Below are 15,670 nucleotides of genomic sequence, written 5' to 3'. Positions count from 1 at the left end.
CTCATATGTCCATATCACGTCGTTGTTTACAAACAAGCATTTACCTATGAGCCTTTGCGTTTTTAGCGTCGGTCGGGACTCAATTCCCACGCGTGCGCAGGTGACGACCCTCCCGCTTTAAAGAACGGTAAACATGAACAAATAGATCATGAGTGTTATCCTTGGTCACGTGTGGAATAAATAATGGGATAACGAACCGAAAACGAGCGATCCTTGCGGTCGGTAGAGCTCCTCTGTAATTGTCAGAGACCAGTGGCAGTTACTAGGCGGATTAAAGAAGTGGAATCTACCACAGTTTATTAATTGTGGCAATGGTCACTGGAACGGCATATCCTGTAAAACGAAACGTCATTGTGTTTGTAATGCATAGATATGTATAATTGATGATGTGGGTGTACAGGAAATTGAAACTGAAACATGAAGTTGTTGTCTCTATTACCAAAATATATTCTTGCATTATTTGATTTCTGTACATGTGACTGAATTGAGAATGACAAAGATAGACAATATGACATGTGACGTTGAAATAACCTTGACCTTTCTATGAATGATCTTGAGGTGACCCTGACCTGGGGTCTTGACTCGACCATGACTCGGGGGAGGTGTTTAACTCGCTCTCACACTCACACTTCAGTATAACCAATATAAAAGCAGCAAACGTATAAACCTTTAAATTACCTTGACTTGAATTTGAGTATTTCAGGGAAACGTTGACCTACCCAGTTCATTTTCCAAAACAAAGTGTACTGAGAAAGCTTAGCTTCCAGCTCATAGAGTTGTCTACTGAGTGCATGCATTATACATAGCCCATATAGAACGTATGGGAAAGTGAAAATATCATCCAAATAATCATAACCTCCACAAAAATGGAGACATCTTCAACGAATGAACACACTCGAAAGAAGACCAGTCCATGTGTCTAAATTATGAATTTCAAAGTTATGTGAGAAATTGAAATGCACTGAAAATAAACACTTGGAGATGGTGCCATGAAAATAATAAGTCTGAGTGTAATTCATGTCAACAACACTCATGCCAAATTTCAAAGCAATCTGACAATCATTTTTAACCATAAATGACAAAAATATTCCCCCCAAAATCCATGCGATCTCATGAAATGAACAAATCTGACGGAGGACCATCCCAGGTAGATGTGGTATGAATAGCAAGGCAATCAAGTTGACGGTTTTGAAGAAGAAGTCGTTTGGAAAAAAAAGTTTACGGACGACGTACAACGGACGGACGACGACAACAAGTGTGGTCAACCCATGAGCTATATTATTACACGATGGAGTGTAGGCATTTCATTATGTTATCATTGGACAACAGTATTCTATCCTCGATGTTTCAAACTGTTTGTTTACTGTACATCAACTTGTTACGGCGGGCGCAAGATATTTGCATACACCTATCTCCCGCGCCTGGTAGGCAATTGCCGCGACTTTGCAACATCCTCAGACACTTTCCAGAGGACTTGATTAATCGATAATCGATGAATATAATACGAACATAAAACTGGGAATTAATATTAACAAGATATGGAAAATGTAAATTCCACTGATTGGTAGTTTTTTCAGATGTTGTCATTGAGCCTATATTAACAATATTAGCGTTGTGAGTGTGGCGTTCTACATTTCTCGTATAATAGGATGTCTTCTTGCCAGTTTGCGAAGACACTCATAATCCAGTCAATCTTTTTCAGAAATTTTCAACGTATAATTTCAACGTATAATGTTAACGTTGTGATTCCAAATTGTGACATGTGGCAATTACAATGAGTTAAATATTGTCGTTGACATGACTATATGAACATCTTGCCCTCCCTTACAAAGTGGCTGTATTACGTCATTTTTGTGTCTGTGGCATCATGCTCAAATACACAGCACAGTCTCCGGTCAGTCAGGCACAGTCAGTATCAGTAATCCATACTACTGGTGGTACTGGTGGCAACACTTACAAGTAGAGCAGAAGTATTCTCTAATGTAAGGTGCACGTGATTCTTCCTACAAACATTTTGAATTCATTATTATAAGATACACGAATTCGATGGAAACTGGATATAAAATACTTTATTTTATAGCATGGCAGCCTTGTGTTAACTTTGTCATATAACCTGACTCGAATACAATTTATTTTCAACCAATGACCAACGTAGCTATATTTAAAGGTCCATTCCAACTTTGTAAGATCTGATGAGTGAATATTCTAATATAAATCATATGTACGAGAATTGACCTGGGTGCAATGTGCACTAATTACCACCGGTGACTTCTTCGATATCTTCCAATTGCCAAGGTAATTTTATAGTTAAAGCCTAGTAACGTCTCAGTGTGTACTCGTTGGTCTGCAACAGACTAAGTTGCCATCTTTGTTCACATGAATTCCATATCTTATGCATGCGCGGCGCGACGAGGACCGCCCTATAAGGACCATGACATGCGAATAGATTGAAAGCTAAAAAGTATTATGATACATGTACCAGTGTGTTTATTTATGTTACATATTTTCAATGTATTTTTCAAAGCTGACAAGTCATTCACACACATGAACTCACTGACGATTCCAAGGTTTCAAGAAATTGAAAAATATAATTCATGCAGATAAACTGAAAATTATTTAGGGTTAGGGTTTTTCATACAAATAAAATTAAACGTTGTTGCCCTCTCCGCAATCGTGCAGCAAAATTGGTAACCGTCTTACCAAAAACACAAATCCTTCCCCTTTAATTTCTGTCCAGTTCTTAATGAAATACTAAAAAACATGTTTCATTTGAGCGACATTGCACATCCGGGTATGTTCTCTTGGTTACTCATATTTTTTGATTTATACTGGTAAATAAATAAAAGACAGAGATTATTTAGCCTAGACAAAAAGAAATCTTCCTCATCACAGCCAACCAGACAAATAAACATAAAAAACACGCCAGATTCAACCGTACATACTAATCATATGTATTCTCATGGTCATTAGAGTAATATATTCATAAACAAATGAGTTCCAATAAACAATACCTGACAGATAGATCATCACAGTCTATTACAAGACTACAGTTGCTTTGTGGTATCTACAAGGAATATGGGTTAAAATTAGGAAGTATGTCATGCAAAACCATGTCCTATTTTGCAGCGGATTGCTGAAAATATAATTTTACGATTTATTATTTTATAAAGTATTATCTAAAGTATTATTTGATCAGTGTATCAAATGAAATCCATATATACTTATAGTATAATTCTCTTCTATGGTTGAGTAGACTTGAGTAGCCTCAGTTACCATTAATTTATATACGTGGACAGAGAATTTAAGACGCGACTACATGAGTAAAGTTCACTCTACAATACTGTTTCGTAAGGTACATGGAGTACCTCACTCATCAGGAGTTAAGACTTTATTAAATAAACCACCGAAACAGACTACGTTATAAGCGTTACAGATTTGCATAACAATGGAGTGGGTTTACGATATTGAAACTAGTTGTTGCATAGCAACGATTTGGCTCTGTGTCTACAGGAAGAAAAAAGCTCATTTCTTTTATTTAAACTACAGTAATGTGGTTCGAAAATTATAATTTATTTCTCTCTAATGCATAAGTTGCAACGTTTGCTTGAAGTATTATATGGTGCAGCATGCGATAACACTCTCTATTTAATGTCATAATCGATGTTATTGTCTTTTAATGACCAAGCTTATTTACTGGGCTCTGTTGTGTTTCTTAATGATTGGTTGCGCAACGATGCTGTGTGGTTTCTGTATCGGGTTTTAAATTCATTTCTTGTTAGTCCCACATATGTTTCACACTTGTTGTTGTCTTGCCGTCTGATATTAGCTTGGTAAACCAAGGCCGATTGTAAACAATTTCCGTCTAAGGGATTTCTTACGGCAGTGTTGGGTGTGTTGGTGTTGGCCAACAAACCATGTGGCACTATTCAAACACATAATGCTCTATTCCAAACCAACAACAATGTCTTCCTTTCAAACACTACAACACATGAAGTCCAACTGAAATGAAGTTGTGCATGTTTAGTTCTCCAATGAGTTGTCAATCTTGCAAATTCTAACAGACTAAGCACATGTTTGTCTTTTTTGGTGAGTGTGCATGTATGTAGCTACCGAATGAGCAAATTGCACTGCCACGCCATCTCATACTAGTATGGTCTAGGGTTTGGTTGACATCACCTGTGTTGTACCCCACAGAACAGCCTTCCTACCAATGACCTTGTACATCATATCAGTAACTATGTCCTGCATAGTCATGATGAAGCTGCATTGACAATTTAATTTTACATAATGCAGGAAAAAAAACATTTTTTGTTTTAATAGTATGCTAGATTTCACTCATCCGGGCATTTTCTCCGGTTTTCCATATTGATGACTCATATTTTCTAATTTGTGCTGGTACGTAACTAAAATACAGGGATTGTTTTGTCTATTCACAAGACAGGCTTCCATGTCGCAGCCCATCAAGACATTGAAACGAAAAGCACTTTCTGAATCAAGATTCATCTGTAAGTTAGTTATTTTATACGTTTTCATGGTCATTAGAGAGATGTATTAGTCGAGAAGATGATTTACTGGAAAATTATATATTTTTGAACATAACGTAATAACAGACACCATGGTGTGTTCTAGAGATGTATTTTGGGGTATCACCGAATTTTTCCCACAATTCTGAAGTATGACTAGGTAATGTAAGCTTTTATTATATTTATCCCATGGCAATGGATGAGTAAAGATTATAATTTCACAATATTTTAAATGCATTATTTTGCTATGCACAACTCCCCAAATTAGCAACTACATGTATGTTCCAAGCAAACCGTCATTCAAGTGGGCCTGTAGCGTAAACTATATCCATGGTAATGTTCATTGCTTCATTGGGCTGGATTTAAATTGGTCTTGTCGTCCTGGTCTAACTAAATTTTATTTTGGGGGATTCATATATTTATAGCGGATAGTGTACTACACTGATGGTTCGAGAAAAAAAAGTAATAATAAAATTTCCAGGTACTGTTGGCAACACAAGTAGGGCAGAAATATGCTCTGATATACGCCGCATGTGATTCATTATTCTTTCGGGTTAGGGTTTTTATACAAATAAAATTAACTGTTGTTGTGCTATCCTTAAGCGTGCAGCAAACTTGATAATCTTCCTAACAAAAACACATACCCTCCTTCTTTAATTTCTGTCAGTTCTTAATGAAATACTAAAAATATATTTCCTTTAATTATAAATATTTATAAATATTATATTAATATCGCACATCTGGGTACTTTCCCTTGGTTACTCTTTTTTTATTTCATGCAAAACCATGTCCTCTTTTGCAGCAGATTTCTGAAAATATAATTTTACAATGTACTATCTTTGTAAAGTATTATATAAACAGTGTATCAAATGAAATCAAATTTACTTAGCAGCATTCCGTTCTATGGTTCAAGTAGACTTGAGTAGCCTCAGTTACCATTGATTAAGATAATCAAGTGTTCATTAAAAAGGGTTACAACCAATATTTATAACAAACCATTTGGCACTATTCTAACACATAATGCTCTATTCCAAACCAACAACAATGTCTTCCTTTCAAACACTATATTACATGAAGTCCAACTAAAATGAAGTTGTCCATGTTTAGTTCTCCAATGAGTTGTCAATCTTGCAAATTCTAACAGTCTATGCTCATTGTTTGTCTTTTTTGGTGAGTGTGCATGTAGGTAACTACCAAATGACCACAGTGCACTGCCACGCCATCTCATACTGATAAGGTCCAGGGTATGGTTGACACCACATATTTTGTTTTAATAATATGCCGGATGTCACTCATCCGGGCATTTTCTCTGGTTTTCTATATTGATAACTCACATTTTCTAATTTGTGCTGGCACGTAACTAAAATACAGGGATTATCCTGTTTATTCACACGACGGCCTTCCATGTCGCAGCTCATCGGAACATTGAAAAGAAACGCACTTTCTGAATACAGATTCATCTGTAAGTTAGTTATTTTATACGTTTTCACGGTCATTAGAGAGATATATTAGTCGAGAAGATGATTTACTGGAAAATTACATATTTGTGAACACAACGTAATAGATCAGACACCATGGTGTGTTACAGCGATACATGTGTTTTGGAGTATCACTGAATTTTGCCCACAATTCTGAAGTATAACTAGGTAATGTAAGCTTTTACTTTATGTACTCTACGGCAGTGAATGGGTAAAGATTATAATTAATTACTATGCATAACTTCTCAAATTGGCAAATGATGTCTACATGTCTGTTCCAAGCAACCCTTCATTCACATAGGTCTGTACCGTAAATTATACACATGTCAGTGTTCATTGCTTCATTGGGATGGACTTGAACTCGTCTTGTCGTCGTGGTCAAACTGAATTTCAATTTTGGGGATTCTAAGATTCATAGCGGACACCGAGAAGAGGCTGGTTTTGACGTTGAAAATGAGACATGATATTTCATTAAGGATATATGTCTTTAAATGCCATCATTATCTTAAATTTTAGAAGATTGAACGGATTGTGAAACGCCTTGGATTGAACCGTTTGAGCGGACGATGATAAATTGCACAGGAACGAACAAGTAGCAACATTTTGGAATTTGCTAGAAATGACAAACTTGTTTCAGGCTACCTCACTCTCATTCCGGGAGCCTTGACTCACACATAAAATAGAGAAATGCTATCCCAACTAAATGCTAACGTTTTGTGTTTTTCAGAAAGGTATAACCATGAATGTCATCAAGAACGTTCTTGTCATGCTGTTTCTTGTCACAGCAGTTTGCGGTAGGTCGTATTATGCTCTAGTTTCATATCTAAGTCCGGTTTCTTCAACAGTAGCAAAATACTTGCCAGGTTTAACAAAACTTGCCACTTTCACAAAATAAGCCATTGTCATTGTTTCCATAATTTTCACTTAATCTTGAACATGAACTGTGGAAATCATTTCCTTGTGGTTGAAAATTAACAAAGGGATTCATATAAAACGAGCAAGGTGTTGCACCATCGCTTGATGGAGTAATGTACCTCACAGATTACAAATACACGTCTAAATAATAATTAGGAATACAATTATTTCAGAGTGCACAATCACACCAGACTAATCCCGTTTAAACAAATAGCTCAGCAAATGCTCTATCATCGTCACAAAACATGTCAAGTATGAAGATAGCATAGATTCATGCAGACAAGAGTGACAATATTTATATCTTAGTTTGAAAAAAAAGTTACTCAAGTTTATCATGCAAATTGAACTTGTACATTAAATTGTTCATAGCCTGGTTGTCGTATTGTGGTTAAAAGCGTGTGAAGTGTACGTGCATTTGCTTGCTTGTGATTTTGAGAATCATAATTTTTGTTCACACTTCTTCAATATTTCAGAAGTATGTGCGGCTTTTAGTTGCTACGACTCTACCTATATTGAAAACCTTTCTGGCTATAGAAACTGTTTGAAACTTGGTGACAACACAAACACTGAACAATGCAACAATCAGTGTATGGTAAGCAATTTCTCGTCCTTCTCTTATAGTGTTTACGCTAATGATTTAGAAACCATTTACGCATTTATAGACGAGACTAGGCATAACTGAGTATTGTTGACTGCGCGTTGATTTACTGCTGTTTAGTATCCGCCAGGTACGGGAAACTAAACATAGAACAGATAATACCATCACTTTTGCATCTATTTTGTTTTTTTGCATCTGTTATTGTATAGATTTAACTTCAAAGCTGTCCAGCCCAATAAATATGAATGGAAAATGTTACGGATGAAAAAAGTAACCATTCTCGGCTGTTGTAGATTTCTAAATTAAATTTTGAAAGACAATATTCAACAAGGTCATTGTCATAGTTATAGTTCATCGTAGATATGGTTTGAATATATTCTTTTGATACAATACAGGTGCAAGTGTATATAACGTCATCAAGAACTGAAATTGTATAGCTTACCTAGATCTTTAACTAGAAATGCGGTAAGGTCAAATCGACAGAGAACAATTCAACATTATTTGTTAATTTAACTTCACAAATATTGTTTTAATAGGCCACTGTCACGTTACTGAGTGGCGATGTGCAGACACTCGTCCGTTCATGCAGTCTTTTATTTGAAGAATATGGTGTCGCCCATCTAGAAAGTGGTAATTGATATTTCCCTGCTTATGCATGTGTAGTGACACGTCACAACATCACCAAGCCGCACGCCACACACAGCGAATGCATGCTAATAATATTGTGAATGAACTTTGTTAATTGTACCCTGTTTAAAACCAGGACAGATGAGAAGGATTCTGCATTCATTTAGAAGACTTGCGTATTATTAAAACAACTTGTCGAGATGGTTATATGCTAGCTGCGACGTTCAACAAAATGCCAATTGCTGCTATTTAATGAACGCCCTGTTGTCTCATTATCTCATCTCATCATTTTCATTAGTCCAGGACCACAACACCCAGATGGTCCAAAAGTAATATGACAATTTTCACTCAGATTAGCGCTCACTTGAACGCAAAACATATTTTCAAACCACAGTATTCTATAACAAGTATACTAACATCGCATTTCATTTTCTGCACAACTTTGTAACATTCTCTGACAAAATGTAAATATGAAATTCCTGGACAATGAATTATACTGTGGGTGGTTTTGTACCGTGACTGCAGCAAATAATATGATTTCTCGTAAATGAAGTATATTGTTTCGGCTGTAAACCTAACAGTGTGAATACTGAAAACATTTTAAACATAGTCTCTATTATTCGAAACATATGGTTGTTTGTTAATTTGATTTCAGATTTTTGTTTTGGTTGCATTAATAGGTACAAAGACAACGACCTGTGAATCGGATACATGCAACAATGAAGAATACAATACAGCTGCTCTTGGTGTAGCTTCACTTGTTGCTATAGTAACACTTGCTACTTTTGCAATACTGTTAGCTTAAAGAATATTGTGCCCGCCAGAAGGCGCCATAGTACTCCAATAAAAGTTTAGCTCTGAGTTCTGTTTGACGTGTTTTTTTGCTTTTTATTGAAAAAGTCATATACTGTTCTTACCAATATTACCAAATGTGTTTCCTCTCCCCTTGTATATCATTGTCTCGGATTGAATGAAGTTATTTTTGAATGAAGTTGAATACGCAGGGACAATATGCCCAATATTATATAGGAACAACTATAACCTGATTATTATACATTCTTTCCTCCTCCTATGGTAATGCCGAAACCCAACCCAACAGATTTAGCGTATTTAGATCTCATCCAACAGAATATTGAAAACTGACTTTGAGTGAATACACCACAAAATACCTTTGCTTCAGTGATTAAACACAGTGTTTTTCGGTGTAGGCTTGCCCAAGTGTTTCAATAATTTAAAAGAACAATTTGTGCTGAACCAATTGATTTCATCGGTGAGACTTTTTATGTATAAGATACAAAGTTGAAAAACTAAAACTTTAAGGGCGTCCTGACATAGTTTTGACTTACATTTTGAAGGGCGGTGGTCGTCGCGCCGCGCATGTGCGACAATTTGGTTGATAAACATTCATTTCCCCAAAATCCAATGCGCTCTTCTAATGGAAATCACAAGTACGAGTTTTGACTTTGGTGCAACAGGCACCATTTACGACTGGTGACTCCTTCGATATCTTCCAATCGTAGTTAAAGTTTAGTAACGTCTCAGTTTGTACTCGTTGGTCTGCGCAACAGTCAAAGTTGCCATCTTTGTTCATATAAGTCCCATATCTCGCGCATGCGTGGCGCGACGACCACCATTCTTTAAAGACCATGTCATGCAAAATAGATTGAAAGCTAGAGCTGTATTCTTATACATGTATCGATGTGTTTATTTATGTTACATATTTTAATGTTAATTTCCAAAGATGACAAGTATTTCATATACATGAACTCACTGCCGATTCTAAGGCTTCAACAAATTGCAAAATAGAATTCATGCAGATAAACTGAAAATTTAAGGTTAGGGTTTTTATACAAATAAAATGCTGCCCTCTCCTTAAGCGGGCAGCAAAATTGGTAATCATCCTAATAAAAAAGCCAACTCCCCTTTAATTTTTTGTCCCGTTCTTAATGAAATACTTACAAATATGTTTCCTTTAATTATAAACGATATTACACATCCGGGTACTTTCCCTTGGTTACTCCTATTTTCTGGTTTATACTGGTACATAACTAAAATACAGGGATAATTTCGCCTAGACAAAAAACAGACTTCCACATCACAGCCAACTAGACAAATGAAGCATGAAAAACACACCAGATTCAACTGTACATACTAATCATATATTTTCTCATGGTCATTAGAGTAATGTATTAATAAACAATCCAAGGGAATGAGTTTCAATAAAAATCACCAAGGTCTATTACAAGACTACAGTTGCTTTGTGATATCACTCATTTTTTCACAAAAAATATAGGTTACAATTAGGAAGTATGTCATGCAAAACCATGTCATCTTTTGCAGCGGATTGCAGAAAATATAATTTTACAATCTTTATAAAGTAATATATAAAACAGTGTATCAAATGAAATCCATATATTCTTTATAGTATAATTATCTTCTATGGTTCAAGTAGACTTGTGTAGCCTCAGTTACCATTGATTGAGATAATCAAGTGTTCATTTAAAAGGATTAAAACTAATATATATATAACAAACCATTTGGCACTATTCAAGCAAATAATGCTCTATTCCAAATCAACAACAATGTCTTCCTTTCAAAAACTACATCACATAAAGTCTAACTAAAATGAAGTTGTGCCTGTTTAGTACCCCAATGAGTTGTCAATCTTGAAATTTCTAACAGACTAAGCACACATAACATGTATGTAACTACCAAATTACCCCATAGCACTGCCACGCCATCTCATACTGGTAAGGTCCAGGGTTTGGTTGACACCACCTGTGTTGTACCCCACAGAACAACCTTTATACCTTGTACATTATACTAGTAACTGTGTCCTTGACAGTTGATAATAAAGCTGCATTGATAATTCAATTTTATATAATGCACATGCAGACACCCCCCACACACACATACCAAAAAACAACAACACTTTTTTTTTACTAATATGCTGGACGTCACTCATCCGGGCATTTTCTCTGGTTTTCTGTATTGATTACACACATTTTCTAATTTCTGCTGGCATGTAACTAAACTACAGTCTATTTACACCACAGGCTTCCATGTAGCAGCCCATTGGAACATTGAAAATCCAAGCAACAATACCCAACTATAATCCAAACAATCAATGTCAAAAGGCAATATTTACAAATCCGAGAACATTCAGGAGACACACAAACAAAACAAACAACACACTGTCAAATCGGTGAGAGAGATACATGGACCTCAAGACACAAACCAAGAGGTGATGTCAGGTGTTTCGAAAAAGAGTGAGCACATCCTGCTCCACATGTGGCACCCGCCATATATCTCTCTGAGTCACAATCGTGAATTTTTAGGTCATCCTCGTGCAAGACAATTGACATCCAGCGCTTCTATTACCATCTGTTTCATAGAAACATGATACTTGTCCACCAGATGATGATACTTGCCATAGAACTTTTTAAATGACAAGATCAGTCTTTCTCTTATAAACCCTTGACATAATAGTTTAAAACAGAGAAGACGATGTCGTTGTAAAAAATCAGAATACATACTACATGCTCTGCCATAACGGATAAGCTGAGATATGTAAACGCCATAAGCGGGGGGAAACAGGTATATTGCTGTTAAGGTTTGGAAAATTGATGATAGTGAAAGCCGCACGCCACACACAGCGAATGCATGCTAATAATATTGTGAATGAACTTTGTTAATTGTACCCTGTTTAAAACCAGGACAGATGAGAAGGATTCTGCATTCATTTAGAAGACTTGCGTATTATTAAAACAACTTGTCGAGATGGTTATATGCTAGCTGCGACGTTCAACAAAATGCCAATTGCTGCTATTTAATGAACGCCCTGTTGTCTCATTATCTCATCTCATCATTTTCATTAGTCCAGGACCACAACACCCAGATGGTCCAAAAGTAATATGACAATTTTCACTCAGATTAGCGGTCACTTGAACGCAAAACATATTTTCAAACCACAGTATTCTATAACAAGTATACTAACATCGCATTTCATTTTCTGCACAACTTTGTAACATTCTCTGACAAAATGTAAATATGAAATTCCTGGACAATGAATTATACTGTGGGTGGTTTTGTACCGTGACTGCAGCAAATAATATGATTTCTCGTAAATGAAGTATATTGTTTCGGCTGTAAACCTAACAGTGTGAATACTGAAAACATTTTAAACATAGTCTCTATTATTCGAAACATATGGTTGTTTGTTAATTTGATTTCAGATTTTTGTTTTGGTTGCATTAATAGGTACAAAGACAACGACCTGTGAATCGGATACATGCGACAATGAAGAATACAATACAGCTGCTCTTGGTGTAGCTTCACTTGTTGCTATAGTAACACTTGCTACGTTTGCAATACTGTTAGCTTAAAGAATATTGTGCCCGCCAGAAGGCGCCATAGTACTCCAATAAAAGTTTAGCTCTGAGTTCTGTTTGACGTGTTTTTTTGCTTTTTATTGAAAAAGTCATATACTGTTCTTACCAATATTACCAAATGTGTTTCCTCTCCCCTTGTATATCATTGTCTCGGATTGAATGAAGTTATTTTTGAATGAAGTTGAATACGCAGGGACAATATGCCCAATATTATATAGGAACAACTATAACCTGATTATTATACATTCTTTCCTCCTCCTATGGTAATGCCGAAACCCAACCCAACAGATTTAGCGTATTTAGATCTCATCCAACAGAATATTGAAAACTGACTTTGAGTGAATACACCACAAAATACCTTTGCTTCAGTGATTAAACACAGTGTTTTTCGGTGTAGGCTTGCCCAAGTGTTTCAATAATTTAAAAGAACAATTTGTGCTGAACCAATTGATTTCATCGGTGAGACTTTTTATGTATAAAATACAAAGTTGAAAAACTAAAACTTTAAGGGCGTCCTGACATAGTTTTGACTTACATTTTGAAGGGCGGTGGTCGTCGCGCCGCGCATGTGCGACAATTTGGTTGATAAACATTCATTTCGCCAAAATCCAATGCGCTCTTCTAATGGAAATCACAAGTACGAGTTTTGACTTTGGTGCAACAGGCACCATTTACGACTGGTGACTCCTTCGATATCTTCCAATCGTAGTTAAAGTTTAGTAACGTCTCAGTTTGTACTCGTTGGTCTGCGCAACAGTCAAAGTTGCCATCTTTGTTCATATAAGTCCCATATCTCGCGCATGCGTGGCGCGACGACCACCATTCTTTAAAGACCATGTCATGCAAAATAGATTGAAAGCTAGAGCTGTATTCTTATACATGTATCGATGTGTTTATTTATGTTACATATTTTAATGTTAATTTCCAAAGATGACAAGTATTTCATATACATGAACACACTGCCGATTCTAAGGCTTCAACAAATTGAAAAATAGAATTCATGCAGATAAACTGAAAATTTAAGGTTAGGGTTTTTATACAAATAAAATGCTGCCCTTTCCTTAAGCGGGCAGCAAAATTGGTAATCATCCTAATAAAAAAGCCAACCCCCCTTTAATTTTTTGTCCCGTTCTTAATGAAATACTAAAAAATATGTTTCCTTTAATTATAAACGATATTACACATCCGGGTACTTTCCCTTGGTTACTCATATTTTCTGGTTTATACTGGTACATAACTAAAATACAGGGATAATTTCGATTAGACAAAAAACAGACTTCCACATCACAGCCAACTAGACAAATGAAGCATGAAAAACACACCAGATTCAACTGTACATACTAATCATATATTTTCTCATGGTCATTAGAGTAATGTATTAATAAACAATCCAAGGGAATGAGTTTCAATAAAAATCACCAAGGTCTATTACAAGACTACAGTTGCTTTGTGATATCACTCATTTTTTCACAAAAAATATAGGTTACAATTAGGAAGTATGTCATGCAAAACCATGTCATCTTTTGCAGCGGATTGCAGAAAATATAATTTTACAATCTTTATAAAGTAATATATAAAACAGTGTATCAAATGAAATCCATATATTCTTTATAGTATAATTATCTTCTATGGTTCAAGTAGACTTATGTAGCCTCAGTTACCATTGATTGAGATAATCAAGTGTTCATTTAAAAGGATTAAAACTAATATATATATAACAAACCATTTGGCACTATTCAAACAAATAATGCTCTATTCCAAATCAACAACAATGTCTTCCTTTCAAAAACTACATCACATAAAGTCTAACTAAAATGAAGTTGTGCCTGTTTAGTACCCCAATGAGTTGTCAATCTTGAAATTTCTAACAGACTAAGCACACATAACATGTATGTAACTACCAAATTACCCCATAGCACTGCCACGCCATCTCATACTGGTAAGGTCCAGGGTTTGGTTGACACCACCTGTGTTGTACCCCACAGAACAACCTTTATACATTGTACATTATACTAGTAACTGTGTCCTTGACAGTTGATAATAAAGCTGCATTGATAATTCAATTTTATATAATGCACATGCAGACACCCCCCACACACACATACCAAAAAACAACAACACTTTTTTTTTACTAATATGCTGGACGTCACTCATCCGGGCATTTTCTCTGGTTTTCTGTATTGATTACACACATTTTCTAATTTCTGCTGGCATGTAACTAAACTACAGTCTATTTACACCACAGGCTTCCATGTAGCAGCCCATTGGAACATTGAAAATCCAAGCAACAATACCCAACTATAATCCAAACAATCAATGTCAAAAGGCAATATTTACAAATCCGAGAACACTCAGGGGACACACAAACAAAACAAACAACACACTGTCAAATCGGTGAGAGAGATACATGGACCTCAAGACACAAACCAAGAGGTGATGTCAGGTGTTTCGAAAAAGAGTGAGCACATCCTGCTCCACATGTGGCACCCGCCATATATCTCTCTGAGTCACAATCGTGCATTTTTAGGTCATCCTCGTGCAAGACAATTGACATCCAGCGCTTCTATTACCATCTGTTTCATAGAAACATGATACTTGTCCACCAGATGATGATACTTGCCATAGAACTTTTTAAATGACAAGATCAGTCTTTCTCTTATAAACCCTTGACATAATAGGTTAAAACAGAGAAGACGATGTCGTTGTAAAAAATCAGAATACATACTTTATGCTCTGCCATAACGGATAAGCTGAGATATGTAAACGCCATAAGCGGGGGGAAACAGGTATATTGCTGTTAAGGTTTGGAAAATTGATGATAGTGAAAGCCGCACGCCACACACAGCGAATGCATGCTAATAATATTGTGAATGAACTTTGTTAATTGTACCCTGTTTAAAACCAGGACAGATGAGAAGGATTCTGCATTCATTTAGAAGACTTGCGTATTATTAAAACAACTTGTCGAGATGGTTATATGCTAGCTGCGACGTTCAACAAAATGCCAATTGCTGCTATTTAATGAACGCCCTGTTGTCTCATTATCTCATCTCATCATTTTCATTAGTCCAGGACCACAACACCCAGATGGTCCAAAAGTAATATGACAATTTTCACTCAGATTAGCACTCACTTGAA

General features: G+C 35.9%; 1 protein-coding gene across 4 annotated transcripts; it reads left to right on the top strand.

Annotated features, from left to right (window-relative positions):
• Positions 1-4,390: 4,390 nt before the first annotated feature.
• Positions 4,391-9,002, top strand: LOC146745793 (uncharacterized). Of its 4 annotated transcripts, none has more exons than XM_085499555.1 (5): positions 4,391-4,505; positions 6,733-6,795; positions 7,390-7,508; positions 8,051-8,144; positions 8,822-9,002. In XM_085499555.1, exons 1-5 carry the CDS (start codon positions 4,448-4,450, stop codon positions 8,944-8,946), a joined length of 459 nt encoding a protein of 152 aa, XP_085355681.1. In that variant the 5' UTR covers positions 4,391-4,447; the 3' UTR covers positions 8,947-9,002. The 4 variants fall into 4 exon arrangements, with proteins under 4 accessions (XP_085355681.1, XP_085355683.1, XP_085355682.1 ...); XM_085499557.1 differs by having other exon boundaries at positions 4,404-4,505; positions 6,729-6,795; XM_085499556.1 differs by lacking the exon at positions 4,391-4,505 and adding an exon at positions 5,846-5,985 and having other exon boundaries at positions 6,729-6,795.
• Positions 9,003-15,670: the final 6,668 nt, after the last annotated feature.

The sequence above is a fragment of the Saccoglossus kowalevskii genome, chromosome 5 (genome assembly GCF_978046115.1).
Source record: "Saccoglossus kowalevskii chromosome 5, keSacKowa6.1, whole genome shotgun sequence".
NCBI lineage: Eukaryota > Metazoa > Hemichordata > Enteropneusta > Harrimaniidae > Saccoglossus > Saccoglossus kowalevskii.
The sequence above is the reverse complement of the archived record's forward strand: the minus strand, read 5'-3'. Positions and strand labels throughout refer to the sequence as shown.